This window comes from Entelurus aequoreus, linkage group LG06, assembly GCF_033978785.1.
Source record: "Entelurus aequoreus isolate RoL-2023_Sb linkage group LG06, RoL_Eaeq_v1.1, whole genome shotgun sequence".
In the NCBI taxonomy this organism is placed as follows: Eukaryota; Metazoa; Chordata; class Actinopteri; order Syngnathiformes; family Syngnathidae; genus Entelurus; species Entelurus aequoreus.
The window spans coordinates 20,492,784-20,507,053 of NC_084736.1; the positions used below are offsets into that span (position 1 = coordinate 20,492,784).

A 14,270-nucleotide genomic window follows, 5' to 3' on the forward strand; every position below is an offset into this window, starting at 1 on the left:
AATGAACCCGAAAAGTGAATCCAAATAAAAATGAAAACCATAAAAATGGAAAAAATAAATAAATTCAATTGAAAATAAATACAATTTAAAAAAATAATATTTGTGTGTGTATATATATATATATATATATATATATATATATATATATATATATATATATATATATATATATATATATATATATATATATATATATATAAATTCTCTATTTTTATAGGTAAAAATATACTTTTTTTTCTTTCTAAAAAAAATAAATCTAAACGCTGCAAAGTTTCTTTCTAACTCTGACTCATTTTCTAGTTTAGTTGCCAGTCGGATGGCACGCACGTGCAGAGAGGGCAATTGCCGACCCTAAATTTGTATGTGCATAAAAAAACGGCTCACAACTGGGAGTCGGTTCATATCGCTCCCTTGAAAGAGACATTCAAAAGACTTGATTCGTTCACGAACGTCACATCTCTACGATTTACGTTTAATGTGCGCAATTAAATATTGCAGTTGCTTGGACGGTAATGTGTTTGTATACGTTTAGAATGGGGAATGTCATTTTATAATGGGGAAAATGGTTAATATATTTTGTTTTCATGCTAGCATTTAAGCTGGCTAGCACTAACTTGCTTCTCCAGGAAATGAACAGTGTCACCGGTCTGTGAGTATATTAAAGTGTTATGAATCACGGTTTTAAGATCATTTTAATTTAAAATGGTAACACTAAAATTGGGGAGTTTTACTGCAGTTTATCATTATAGCGTTTATTAAGGGTGTGAATCTTTGGGCATTGTTGCGTCTGTTCCTCTCAGGGAATAAAAGACACTGGTCAATTCAAAGTTCTTTCGGATGACATATATGTTGAGTAAGAAGGACCACCAAGACAGAATAACAATACTTCCAAGTTTTACTAAATCTTTAGGAGACCAGCCCTTACAATGCGGTAATAGCGGCATCAAGAAGCGGTCTAAAAATCTAACGGAAAGTGTCAGCTTATTTAGTGTGAAAACAGCCCCTCCCGCCCAGAAAGAAATACAGCCTGGTTGTTCTAAACCGATAAGGTCTCCTACACAAAAAGGGAGTACATTATACTCCCAACAGATATTCCAGGCCTTCAAGGTGAAACCCAGAGTTCATTAACGAGCATTTGTGTACACATGGGAAAATATTAGCTGCTTCAAACATGACTATGGATAAAGAAAGAACACTTAAAGGCCTACTGAAACCCACTACTACCGACCACGCAGTCTGATAGTTTATATATCAATGATGAAATCTTAACATTGCAACACATACCAATACGGCCGGGTTAACTTATAAAGTGACATTTAAAACTTCCCGAGAAATATCCGGCTGAAACGTCGCGGTATGATGACGTATGCGCGTGACGAAGTCAGAGTAACGGAAGTTATGGTACCCGTAGAATCCTATACAAAAAGCTCTGTTTTCATTTCATAATTCCACAGTATTCTGGACATCTTTTGCAATTTGTTTAATGAACAATGAAGGCTGCAAAGAAGACAGTTGTAGGTGGGATCGGTGTATTAGCAGCGGACTACAGCAACACAACCAGGAGGACTTTGTTGGAGCGCTAGCCGCGCTAGCCGCGCTAGCCGCCGACCTCACCTTGACTTCCTACGTCTCCGGGCCGCCAAACGCATCGGGTGAAGTCCTTCGTCCTTCTGCCGATCGCTGGAACGCAGGTGAGCACGGGTGTTGATGAGTAGATGAGGGCTGGCTGGCGTAGGTGGAGAGCTAATGTTTTTAGCATAGCTCTGTGAGGTCCCGTTGCTAAGTTGCTAAATTAGCTTCAATGGCGTCGTTAGCACAGCATTGTTAACCTTCGCCAGCCTGGAAAGCATTAACCGTGTATTTACATGTCCACGGTTTAATAGTATTGTTGATTTTCTATCTATCCTTCCAGTCAGGGGTTTATTTTTTTGTTTCTATATGCAGTTAAAGCACGATGCTATCACGTTAGCTCGTAGCTAAAGCATTTTGCCGATGTATTGTCGTGGAGATAAAAGGCACTGAATGTCCATTTCGCGTTCTCGACTCTCATTTTCAAGAGGATATAGTATCCGAGGTGGTTTAAAATACAAATCTGTGATCCACAATAAAAAAAGGAGAGTGTGGAATCCAATTTACCTAAGTTACGGTCAGAGCGAAAAAAGATACGTCCATCACTGCCTCTCAAGTTGTTCACTGTAACGTTCCTCATCTACGAATCTTTCATCCTCGCTCAAATTAATGGGGTAATCATCACTTTCTCGGTCCGAATCTCTCTCGCTCCATTGTAAACAATGGGGAATTGTGAGGAATACTAGCTCCCGTGACGTCACGCTACTTCCGGTACCGGCAAGCCTTTTTTTTTATCAGCGAGCAAAAGTTGCGAACTTTATCGTCGATTTTCTCTACTAAATCCTTTCAGCAAAAATATGGCAATATCGCGAAATGATCAAGTATGACACATAGAATGGATCTGCTATTCCCGTTTAAATAAAAAAAAATCATTTCAGTAGGCCTTTAAAAATACATGCATTATTCACAGCACCTAACGATTCGATCCGATTACTGGGATGACGATTTGATTCAAACCAATTCTTGCAATGTATTATTTAGTATTGTAATTATAATGAAACTGTTTTTAAAAACAGGTTACAGGTTAGAAAAGCTCGCTCTGGTCGCACGGCGATGGCCTAAAAACAAATTTATAAAAATGTATTCTTATAAAAATAGATTTTTTTAAATTATGCATCGATTTAGAGTCGGGGATGAATTATAATCCAGATTCAGATAGGAATCTATTTTTTGTGCCCCCCTACTGTTTATCGTTACATCCCTAATATGTAAAAAGTGGATAAAGAACAGAAGAGACAAACAGTTCATTTGCATTCAAGCTACACACAACCTGACGTATTCCCACTTGGACTTCCTAAAATCACCAAGGCATCAGGGCTAGATGTTGGAGAACACTTCCGAGACACATTTAAAAGTGTTGAAAAATACCATAAAAGTATAAAGTTCACCCTCTCACACTGAGGCTTTGATGATTGGCGCACAAACAAGACAGCGTTGCAGCTTTGTCGGAATGAACGCAGCAGAATTCCGCGCACTCTCGCCCTTATGCCAGCTGACCTTTGCCATGGCCTGTACGTGACAACGTGCAGCAGTCTCACCTCAAGTCATTCCTTTCTCATTATTTTTTTTTCCTCGATGCTACACGTTCAGCGGGGCAAAGGGGAGGCGGCGGTCAGGGGGCGGGGTTAAACACTGGGTTCAGCGTGGCTCTATAGCCGCGCATCCTGTGAGGATTGGCCGTTACAGAACTCGCAACCTGGCTCTGACCTGTGGTTGGAAACCATCAGGCAGGGAGTGGTTGCCATGGTAACATCCATCTGCTGCCACGGGCCCTGATATTAAGAGAGAAAGATGCTGACTCAATTTGAAAGCATTTTTTATTATTGCACCAAACACACTGATCTTAAAAAAAGCTAATTTAACAAGATACTGTAGTTAAATAGGTTTCTTGTTTTCCAGCATTGAGGCATATTCAATAAAGCATCCAAAATGTAATTCAGGGGTGTCCAAACTTTTTCCACTGAGGTCCGCACAAAAAAAAAATTGGAGCATGTGGGGGCCTTTTTGATAGTTTTCATTTTCAAAACCAATACAATATATGGATTATTTTTAACCTTTCGGGCTCCCCTCAAGATTGGTCGTGGGGACCCAGAAGGGTCTCGCTTATAAAAAGTTAAAAATAAGTCCCATATTTTTTTTTTTTAATAAAATCTCTAGAATGATCAAATTCAGGTCTGACGTTATAAAGTTAAAAAAAATGTTTGATGCCCATTTTGTCAAGGAAAATTCTGTTTTCTGTATTTTCCTCCAAAATATTTGAAAGTGGAATATTTGATGTGAAGCAATTGGATCATTAAAATAGGTCAATAACTCAGAACACCATTGATTTTAATTTATTATTTTTTAAGCAATGACTGTTTAAAACAAGAAAAAAAACAACACTAAAATTATCAGTGATCCAAAAGGGCTCCACTCATTTAGGTGTTAAAAGTCATACCATAATTTTTTTTAACTTTCAACACTTAAATTTCTAGATCAACTTCAGATATATCTGTCAATTCTTATTTGTCACTTGTTTTGTTTTATGTCTTTTTTTTAAAGAAAACTGTTTTTTTTATATGGCAAACAAAATATGCAAATTTTCCCCTCAGAAAAGATTTCAAAATTGATTTTTCATCTGAAGTAATTGGAGCCTTGAATGGGTCAATAATTTATAACAGTGATTTTATTTCATTAATTTTGAGCAATGACAGTTTTAAAGAAAATAACAACCTGCATGGCAGCTTTGTGTTATTAAAACCAACATTGTAACTTTCTCTCATTTATTCCACTTTTTTTTATTTGTTTTTTTTAGAATGTGTCTGCATGGCAACTTTGTGTTACTAAAACCAACATTGTAACTTTTTCTCATTTATTCCACTTTTTTTTTGTTTTTTTAATTTGTTTTTTTTTAGAATGTGTCACAGGCCGGTAAAAAAATTAGCTGCGGGCCACACTTTGGACACCTCTGATGTAAACAGTAAGAAGTTTAAAAGTGAACTTGAGACGCACCAACTAATGACTTTTTGCGACTCGCAGCCATTATTAAATAGCACTTATTTTAGGCGAGGAGGGTTGACACATTGTGCACACACCGTTCCTAAATGGAAATGAAGAAGCGGCATGCGAAGGTGCAGGCGTGAAGAAGGTGGGTGTGTGCGATTCAGACGAGGGCTTCTGTTCAAACAGAAAAGGTCTTCTTGACATTTTGTGCACGGCGTTAGCTGCTCAGCTTTGCCGCTTCCCTGCCGCCTCCAACGCGGCGACATGTTGACATTTACAAACTCATCAGACTGTGCGCGCTGATATTCTAAAAGATGAAACGCTCCACCGGTTTCCTTTTTCCTCGCTGAAGTGTTGCTTTTCAAAAACAGCTCAATGTTTGCGGGCTGTTTGGTGACGTCACTGCAGGGCCACCAGGGGGCGCCCTCCGTGCGGCTGCGACCGGGACAGAAAGTGTCCACAAGATTCCGGAACGCCGCCAAGACTCCAGTGGCACAAAGGTGAGCAGGATGAAGGTGAAATGAGGTAAAAAGGTTCAGCGTGGCAAAGCAAATAAAAAGTGAAGCAGTCTGGATGAGGACAATAAAACAAACTGGTTCTTTTCTCTGTAAACAGGAGAAAAGACTCCTTTCACTTTATTGACAGCCATCCAAAAACGGAAGAGGAGAAAGAAAAGGTTTTAAAGAGGGGATGCAATGAGCAAACTGTGTGTAACATTGTGCGGGGTTTCGCCTCTGCGGCCCTCAGAATCCCAGAAGAAGTCCAAAGAGATCAGCCAATCAGTGTGCTTTGGGTCCGGCAGACGGGACAGGTTTAGAAGTCAGGGCCTTCCTTCTTCAGTTTGCTGTAGTCCATGTTCACGGCAAAGAACTGAAGAGGACAATGGAGAAAAAAAGCTTGTGACGAATCTCTAAGCGCGGAAATACTGAAGTCATGAGAGTTCCCCTCCGGTGCTGTTGGAGGCGGCACCACGCAACTACAAACGTGTGTGCGAAAAAAGTCATGTCCACCGCGGCTTGGAAGATTCTTGGAACCTCTACCAAACTGTAAGGTGTCATCCGGTCCTATGCCACACCTCCATGACATTTAGTGAATTCAGACCAATAGTTTTGTTTTTTATCTTGGCAACAGAATATTACCTCTTTCCTGGCATTTTAATCTTGATGTAGGTAACTCATTTTAATTATTACCTTTGCAGACACTTTGACTTAGGATCCAAGGCCATTCGACTAATCCAACTGCAACTTTACCTTTGAGTGGTTTTGCCAAAGATCTCTACAACAGCACCTTTAAAAACGTACCTTGTACTGATCAGTGGGGGCCATCTTGTTCCAGGGCTCGGGGTTATTCTTGCGATCCCAGCTGCCAAGAAGCAGAAAATACAATTGAACTGCAACATACAAACTGGGCTGTAGCTATACATTATTTTGGTTATCGAGTAATCTATCGATTAGTGTTATTCAAAGATATCAAAAAAACATTTTAGGGAAAATTGTTCAAATAAACTATTGTTCTACTTTCAATAACCTTTTTTTTCCAAATAAATGCACATCAACATTGAAATTGTACTTTTAAAATGGGTCATATGATTTTTTTTGGACATATTAAACACTTTCTTGTGGTCAACATAACATGCAATGGTGCTTCAGTCAAAATGTTGCAAAGATTATGTTTAACAGACTATCTCCAAGTCGCTTCTTTGACTGTCTCTTTAGAATGCACCATTTTGTGACTCTTATTTACTAGAGATGTCCGATAATGGCTTTTTTGCCGATATCGTCCAACTCTTAATTACCGATTCCGATATCAACCGACTAATATACAGTAGTGGAATTAACACATTATTATGCGTAATTTTGTTGTGATGCCCCGCTGGATGCATTAAACAATGTAACAAGGTTTTCCAAAATCAATCAACTCAAGTTATGGGAAAAAAAATACCAACATGGCACTGCCATATTTATTATTGAAGTCACAAAGTGCATTATTTTTTTTAACATGCCTCAAAACAGCAGCTTGGAATTTGGGACATGCTCTCCCTGAGAGAGCATGAGGAGGTTGAGGTGGGCGGTGTGGGGCGGGGGGGTATTGTAGCGTTTTGGAAGAGTTAGTGCTGCAAGGGGTTCTGGGTATTTGTTCTGTTGTGTTTATGTTGTGTTACGGTGTAGATGTCCTCCCGAAATGTGTTTGTCATTCTTGTTTGGTGTGGGTTCACAGTGTGGCGCATATTTGTAACAGTGTTAAAGTTGTTTATACGGCCACCCTCAGTGTGACATGTATGGCTGTTGACCAAGTATGGCTTGCATTCACTTATGTGTGTGAAAAGCTGTAGATATTATGTGACTGGGCCGTCACGCAAAGGCATTGCCTTTAAGGTTTATTGGCGCTCTGTACTCCTTCCTACGTCCGTGTACACAGCAGCGTTTTAAAACGTCATAAATTGTACTTTTTAAAACCAATACCGATAATTTCCGATATTACATTTTAAAGCATTTATCGGCCGATAATATCAGCAGTCCGGTATTATCGGACATCCCTATTATTTACATTACGTGCCAAAGTCCTCCTCCTGACACGCCCCCTTTGACTGTGTCTCCACCTCATCTGCTATGTTGTAGTTTTTAGCGCTTCCATATGGAGTTTACTGACAGATATAAGTTAGAACATTACGCTGCTTTGTACTAGAAATGGTAACGGTGGAGGATGCATGTGACTGTGCGAACCAGTCTGCCCCACCACAAGAGGATAGAGAACAAGAAGGAACTCATTGCAGTGTTTCCCATAAACTGCCAAGATACCTGTGGCGGTGAGGGCGTGGCTATGGGCGTGGTCACATGACATCATCGAGTAATTTGCATAATTTACTACAATGATATGATTTTCTCTAAAAAGGCTCAAAAAATGTATACTTACTAATTAAATAATAGTTTTGTTTTAAACGTCCATCCATCCATCCATCCATCTATCCATTTTACAATATAATTACAAAACTGTATGTACATATTTATATACAGATTTGAACAATAAGTTATTCACTGAAATATATTTATTAATTGTGGTTCTTACAAAAAATATATCTTATAAAATATAAAAGCTAAAATGTCTCTTAAAGCTCTGCCCCTTTAATTAGTGCATACTAAATAATTTAACTTTAGTCTACTACTACAACCATATTATTTACCAGCAACATAAAGTGAAACAGAGGCAGAGGTGTCCTGCCACAGTCAGTAACAAATAAACAGAAAACAGTAGTGGTCAAATACAAATAAGGCAACAAGAGAAGTATCCTACACTTCTCTTTTGTAAAGTAAATCTGAACAGCCTATATGGGCATCTACATCAACTATATGATTTGCCTGAGAAGCTGGACAGGACAAAAAAAAATAAAATAAAAAATTATTTTTTTATTTGTGGCGGACGTAATTCTTTCGTGGCGGGCCGCCACAAATAAATGAATGTGTGGGAAACACTGCATTGACTAATAGAGATTAAAGTTAAAGTTAAAGTACCAATGATTGTCACACACACACTAGGTGTGGTGAAATTTGTCCTCTGCATTTGACCCATCCCCTTGATCACCCCCTGGGAGGTAAGGGGAGCAGTGGGCAGCAGCGGTGCCGCGCCTGGGATTCATTTTTGGTGATTTAACCCCCAATTCCAACCCTTGATGCTGAGTGTCAAGCAGGTAGGTAATGGGTCCCATTTTTATAGTCTTTGGTATGACTCGGCCAGGGTTTGAACTCACAAACTACCAATCTCAGGGCGGATACTCTAACCACTAGGCCACTGAGTAGATCGACCGATATGTTTTTTTCCAGGGCTGATACAGATTATTAGTAGTCTAGGAGGACGATTTGGAGCCAACATTTCATTTACCGATATTAATTTGCCGTAAAAGTTAGCTAAACATAAGTAGTGTACGTTAGTAAACAGCTGGACAAGGCTATAATGTTCTGGTTGTTACGCTGAGCATCCTTACCAGACATCTGGGTTCCTCAGGCCCAGGCGAGCAAGATACAGCAAGGACATGGCCGAGCCGCCTCCAATGAAGAACAAGAGTGGAATCAGCTGCAGGGATCAAGAGTAGAAATTTTTTCCTTTGAACATTTAAATCGTTGACACTTGGTTTACATGTCAAACGCAGCACTCTGCGCTTTTAGATAGAAAAACTGCATCGGCTAATTTAATATAGCTCTGCCCATATATGTGACATGTGACCAAGGCTGCACGACTAATCCACATCAAATCTACATTGAAGTTTTAATTATTGCAATTACGGCGAAGGTATTTATTTTTACCGTCGTCACCGGCATTTGAGTGACAGACATGTTCGCCAATCAGAATTGTTGAGCCCCACGTCATTTGCCTGCTGGTTAATCAAAAGTGTTTACAGGTAACAGAAAGTTTGTGTGCGTTGCACTAGAGACAATCAGTACGCTAATTACAGACACCACTTGCACCTTAGAAAAAGTTTTCATGGCGACTACTAGGCCTTAGTCGATAGTCAATAAGTCAGTTAATCGAACGATAAATGAATATGATGTCAAAATTGATAAATTGCTATATCAATGAGTGTTTGAATTTTCTGTCTCTTGCGAAAGAAAGCGGTCTCACTTTGTGCATCGCTCTCAGCGCGTTTATTTAACAATAGAATTAACTGAACGCAGTGAGCCCTCTTTTCAGTCATCCACAATCTTTGTCACAGTGGGCGGAGAGTGGCACAAACAGGACTGACAAGACATTGCCTCCTTATTTGTGACTCACTAGAGAGAAATTCTGCAAAGTAACAAAAAACAAGAGGAGAAAATATGATTACAAAGCAAAATGCTCCATTGTGGGAATATTTCAACTTCAACCCTGATGGCTAACATGAGCTCATCAAAACGGACGAGCGAGTGAGAACATCGTGATGGAAACAAATAAAAAGGTCAAGGTATCATAACATTAAACATACAATCTATTAAATAGCCAACATTTTTAGAATGAATCAAAAGAGACAATTCTACACATTGAGTCTATTAGAGTGCTAAAACTGCCAAGAGTTACAAAACACCAGTGTGCGGCTTTTTAAACATCACAAAATTCTTATTTTCTTTTTGAGAAAGTTAGATTTTGTGTTTTGTTGTTGGTTTTTATTGCTGTTATTTTAACTGTTTTTTTAAATACATACACAAGGTTAATTGTTTTTCCTGGCACTTTGCCTTTTTCTTTCTTTTAAAATGGACAAAATGTTATTAGTCATTTAGATTTTTTTTGAATGAGCAGCACAGTTACAGCATGAATAGAGCCATTAAATATGTGTACGGTTTATTATTTGTTTACTCGACTAATCGACTATCAAAATAATCGTTAGTTGCAGCCCTCTTACAGAGTTCAGTCCATTTAATTGTTTTTGTTTATTTATACAGGATAACTAAAAGATATTTGTTGTCCGATTACAGTACAATGGTAAACAATTCTACAGTAATGAGAAATAAGTGTATACTCTTTTAAATGGTTACTTGTATTATATTACATATGATGATTACATTAGTGCTTAATTGGGTCACAAAATAAGGCTGATAATGAATAGTTTATCGGCAATAATTTGTGGAACAATATATAAAACCTTGCTGTATTCTTTGATTACATTAGTGCTTAATTTGGTCACAAAATATGGCTGATAATGAATAGTTTATGGGCAATAATCTGTGGGACAATATATAAAACCTTGCTGTATTCTTTGTATTGGTTATTTCTTCATCTTAAGATCATGATGTAAACAAAAGCTTTGAGTGTCTGCATAAAGTCTCATCATTCTGAAAGTAAATGGTTGCATATTGTTCTGTGAGAAAATATGTTAATTGACAGTCTAAAAGTAACACGTATTCCTTCACTCGCTATTTTCTCAGGTTTTATGAATGTATATGTGTAAAATATATCAATTGCAAATCGAATCGCAAATTTGGAGAGAAAAATCGCAATTTGGTTTTTACTCAAAATTGTACAGATGTACACCTGACCATAAGTCTGATCAACAAGTATCCCTACAACAACTTTCAAATCATTGTATTGGGAGGAGATCAGAGATTGGCTGAGAAACAAGGGTGTGGAGATGTCCCCATTCTCTATAGTAAAGTTAAAGTACCAATGATTGTCACACACACACTAGGTGTGGTGAAATTTGTCCTCTGCATTTGACCCATCCCATTGTTCACCCCCTGGGAGGTGAGGGGAGCAGTGGGCAGCAGCGGTGCTGCGCCCGGGAATGATTTTTGGTGACTTAACTCCCAATTCCAACCCTTGATGCTGAGTGCCAAGCAGGGAGGTAATGGGTCCCATTTTTATAGTCTTTGGTATGACTCGGCCGGGGTTTGAACTCACAACCTACCGATCTCAGGGCGGACACTCTAACCCAGAGGTCCCCAACCTTTTTGTAACTGCGGACCAGTCAATGCTTGAAAATTTGTCTTACGGACCGGGGGGTATGGTATTTTTTTTTTTTTTGTCATAAAAAAATACAATGTGTGCTTACGGACTGTATCCCTGCTGACTGTATTGATCTATATTGATATATAATGTAGGACCCAGAAATATTAATAACAGAAAGAAACAACCCTTTTGTGCAAATGAGTATAAATGGGGGAGGGAGGGTTTTTGGGTTGGTGCACTAATTGTAAGTGTATCTTGTGTTTTTTATGTTGATTTAATTTTAAAAAAAATTAAATTTTATTTTTTTTATTTCTTGTGCGGCCCGGTACCAATCGATCCACGGACCGGTACCGGGCCGCGGCCCGGTGGTTGGGGACCTCTGCTCTAACCACTAGGTCACTGAGTAGGCTATAGAAGAGATCAAATTTGGTATTTTTATAAAAACATAGAAATGTTTGTCAACATTATTATGCTCCAGCCAAAAAAAATTCTACATAAATGTCGATTTATGAAAGTAAGGCCTACATTCTCGAATTGGCTTAATGGTTTACAATCATCAATCAAATGTTGGAGGACGATTAAGAGTACAAAATCCCTTAAATTGATATCTTTGTTAAAAACATTTAAAGTGATTTAGGTAGCCATTTTTGTCTTTTTTCGTATTTTTTATTATTATTTATTATTATTATTATTCGCCTGGAAAAGGGTGGAGTGCCATCTCCGGGTTGGGGAGGAGATCTTGCCCCAAGTGGAGGACTTCAAGTACCTGGGAGTCTTGTTCACGAGTGAGGGAAGAGTGGATCGTGAGATCGACAGGCGGATCGGTGCGGCGTCTTCAGTAATGCGGATGCTGTATCGATCCGTTCTGGTGAAGAAGGAGCTGAGCCGGAAAGCAAAGCTCTCGATTTACCGGTCGATCTACGTTCCCATCCTAACCTATGGTCATGAGCTTTGGGTCATGACGAAAAGGACAAGATCACGGGTACAAGAGGCCGAAATGAGTTTCCTCCGCCGGGTGGCGGGGCTCTCCCTTAGAGATAGGTTGAGAAGCTCGGTCATCTGGGAGGAGCTCAAAGTAAAGCCGCTGCTCCTCCACATCGAGAGGAGCCAGATGAGGTGGTTCAGGCATCTGGTCAGGATGTCACCCAAACGCCTCCCTAGGGAGGTGTTTTGGGCATGTCCGACCGGTAGGAGGCCACGGGGAAGACCCAGGACACGTTGGGAAGACTATCTCTCCCGGCTGGCCTGGGAACGCCTCTGGATCCCCCGGGAGGAGCTGGACGAAGTGGCTGGGGAGAGGGAAGTCTTGGCTTCCCTGCTTAGGTTGCTGCCCCCGTGACCCGACCTCGGATAAGCGGAAGAAGATGGATGGATGGATATAATTATTATTATTATTAACTAATATTTAATACTCTGTATTTGCTTTTGTTTTCTATCCTTGACATGTTTTGCTGATGTCGTGATTTGGCTCAACCTGATGTGTAGATTGTTGGTTGTATTGAAAGTGCCTTGACTTTTGTATGCATTATAAATGTATGTTTGTTGTTCAATAAAAAAATGTTTTTTTTTATTAAGTTAAAAAAATTAAAAAACTTTAAAATCATTGTAGCTACTTTTGTCACTGTGGTTATTATGGGAATTTAGTTTGTTCTAAAGTTAAAGAAATCGATTAGTTTGTATGGAAATGTGCAATATGTGGTGTCACATGCTGATAGGTTTTGACAGTTTTGACGTGCGCTAGCACGATAACTAGCTACTATTTACAGCCCAGTGTAGCACCTACTTAGCGGTCTTATCACTCGGTGTGCGTCTACACGCTTGACTCCCAAGCATCACCGCACCCAATTGTAACCATTTGAAACGTATAATAAACACATATTATCATAAACAGTGTGATATAATCATAGTTTAGTTCACTTTTCGAGGATAGCTTGGGCGCGTGCAACAGCTAGCAGCCGCTGCTAAAATAGCTAACACCCAACACTTGCTAATCCACATTTAGAAAATTTTGTTTTATGTGAATAAAAGTAGGGTTTACTTACAGCTGGGTGGTTTTTGAGTTGTTTGCGGATTGTAGCCAGCATCCTGAAAGTTGTGCAATTTGCGCTCTCCCAATTTGTACACTAAAGTATTAGTCAAAGTCTGGACAAAACGCCAAAGGTAATCCGAGAGACAGGGCGGAAGTAGGGCGAGCTCAAAAGGAAAGCCAGCCAGATTGCCTGATTGAAAGTAGCAAAAAAACACGATGTTTTTATCATTATTCGACCATTATACATACTTTCCACTAAACAGTTAATTGTATTTATTTATCAAAATATAACCTTTCAATTGGTATTTCTTTAAGCTTAATTATGTATGGTAATACGAGCAGGCAAATCTACAAAGGCCGGAATGTCGCAAACGATGTTTTTTCTTAAAAAAAAACAAGAAGTTTTTTGCATTTTTTTTTTTCACGTAAAGACGCTACAGCGGTACATTATTGAATTATTCGCCGTAACGGTGTTTTAAATTGTACATGTTCTTTGTCCTGATAGCTTTGTTTGTTATATCTTAATGGAGGTTTGGAAAATAAGGTGTCGAGCAAATACGAGCCATACCACCTTGTGGCAACAGGTGGCGTTGTTTCTTACATTTCTCTCTGCGTTTATCCAGTAAAAGAGAAAACTCATCTGTCAAAAAATTGCTGACTCAAATATATGGAAGTTAATTTGTGTCTTTGTTACATTAAATGAATTTTTTTGCATTCGAATTTTGTGAACTGCATTTTTTTTACATTATATATGCTGACAATTTCATTAAATCCTAATTTCATTTAACTTTATTTAATTTACCGAAAGTGGGTTTTGAAATTTCAAGCAAAGAATTTTTCTGCACTGACTTTCTTTGAGTTTTTACACTAATTTTTCTACTCTGAATTTTAAAACACTATCATTTTATACACACATTTTGGTCACGATTTTCTATTGAATAAAAGTAATTTAAATCAATTCGGTGTTAAAAAAATATATATAAAAAAGCTTTTGCTATAAAGACAATTTCTATACTGTAGTTTTGAGTTTTTAATTTTAAAGCACTGAATTTTTACACACTGGATTTTAAAATATAACATTTAAGAAATCAGATTTTTAAACACACGAATGTTGCTCATTTTTATTCACTGAAATTGTCAACATATTTTGATGTAAAAAAACAAAACACTGTCATAAATTCATTGTCCAAAAAAAGCTTTCGTAATAAAGACACAAAAC

General features: G+C 38.5%; 1 protein-coding gene across 1 annotated transcript; it reads right to left on the bottom strand.

Moving 5' to 3' along the window:
• Window positions 1-4,144: 4,144 nt before the first annotated feature.
• Window positions 4,145-13,231, bottom strand: ndufa4a (NDUFA4 mitochondrial complex associated a). The gene is made up of 4 exons (XM_062049418.1): window positions 13,065-13,231; window positions 8,591-8,679; window positions 5,913-5,973; window positions 4,145-5,481 (listed from the first exon to the last, which is right to left on the bottom strand). Exons 1-4 carry the CDS (start codon window positions 13,104-13,106, stop codon window positions 5,425-5,427), a joined length of 249 nt encoding a protein of 82 aa, XP_061905402.1. The 5' UTR covers window positions 13,107-13,231; the 3' UTR covers window positions 4,145-5,424.
• Window positions 13,232-14,270: the final 1,039 nt, after the last annotated feature.

Coding starts and splice junctions, on each gene's coding strand:
- ndufa4a (XM_062049418.1), bottom strand. CDS start 13,106: ATGCTGGCTACAATCCGCAAACAACTCAAAAACCACCCAGCT. Junction 8,680..13,064: donor AACTCAAAAACCACCCAGCT/GTAAGTAAACCC, acceptor TGATCCCTGCAG/CTGATTCCACTCTTGTTCTT. Junction 5,974..8,590: donor CTGAGGAACCCAGATGTCTG/GTAAGGATGCTC, acceptor GCTTCTTGGCAG/CTGGGATCGCAAGAATAACC.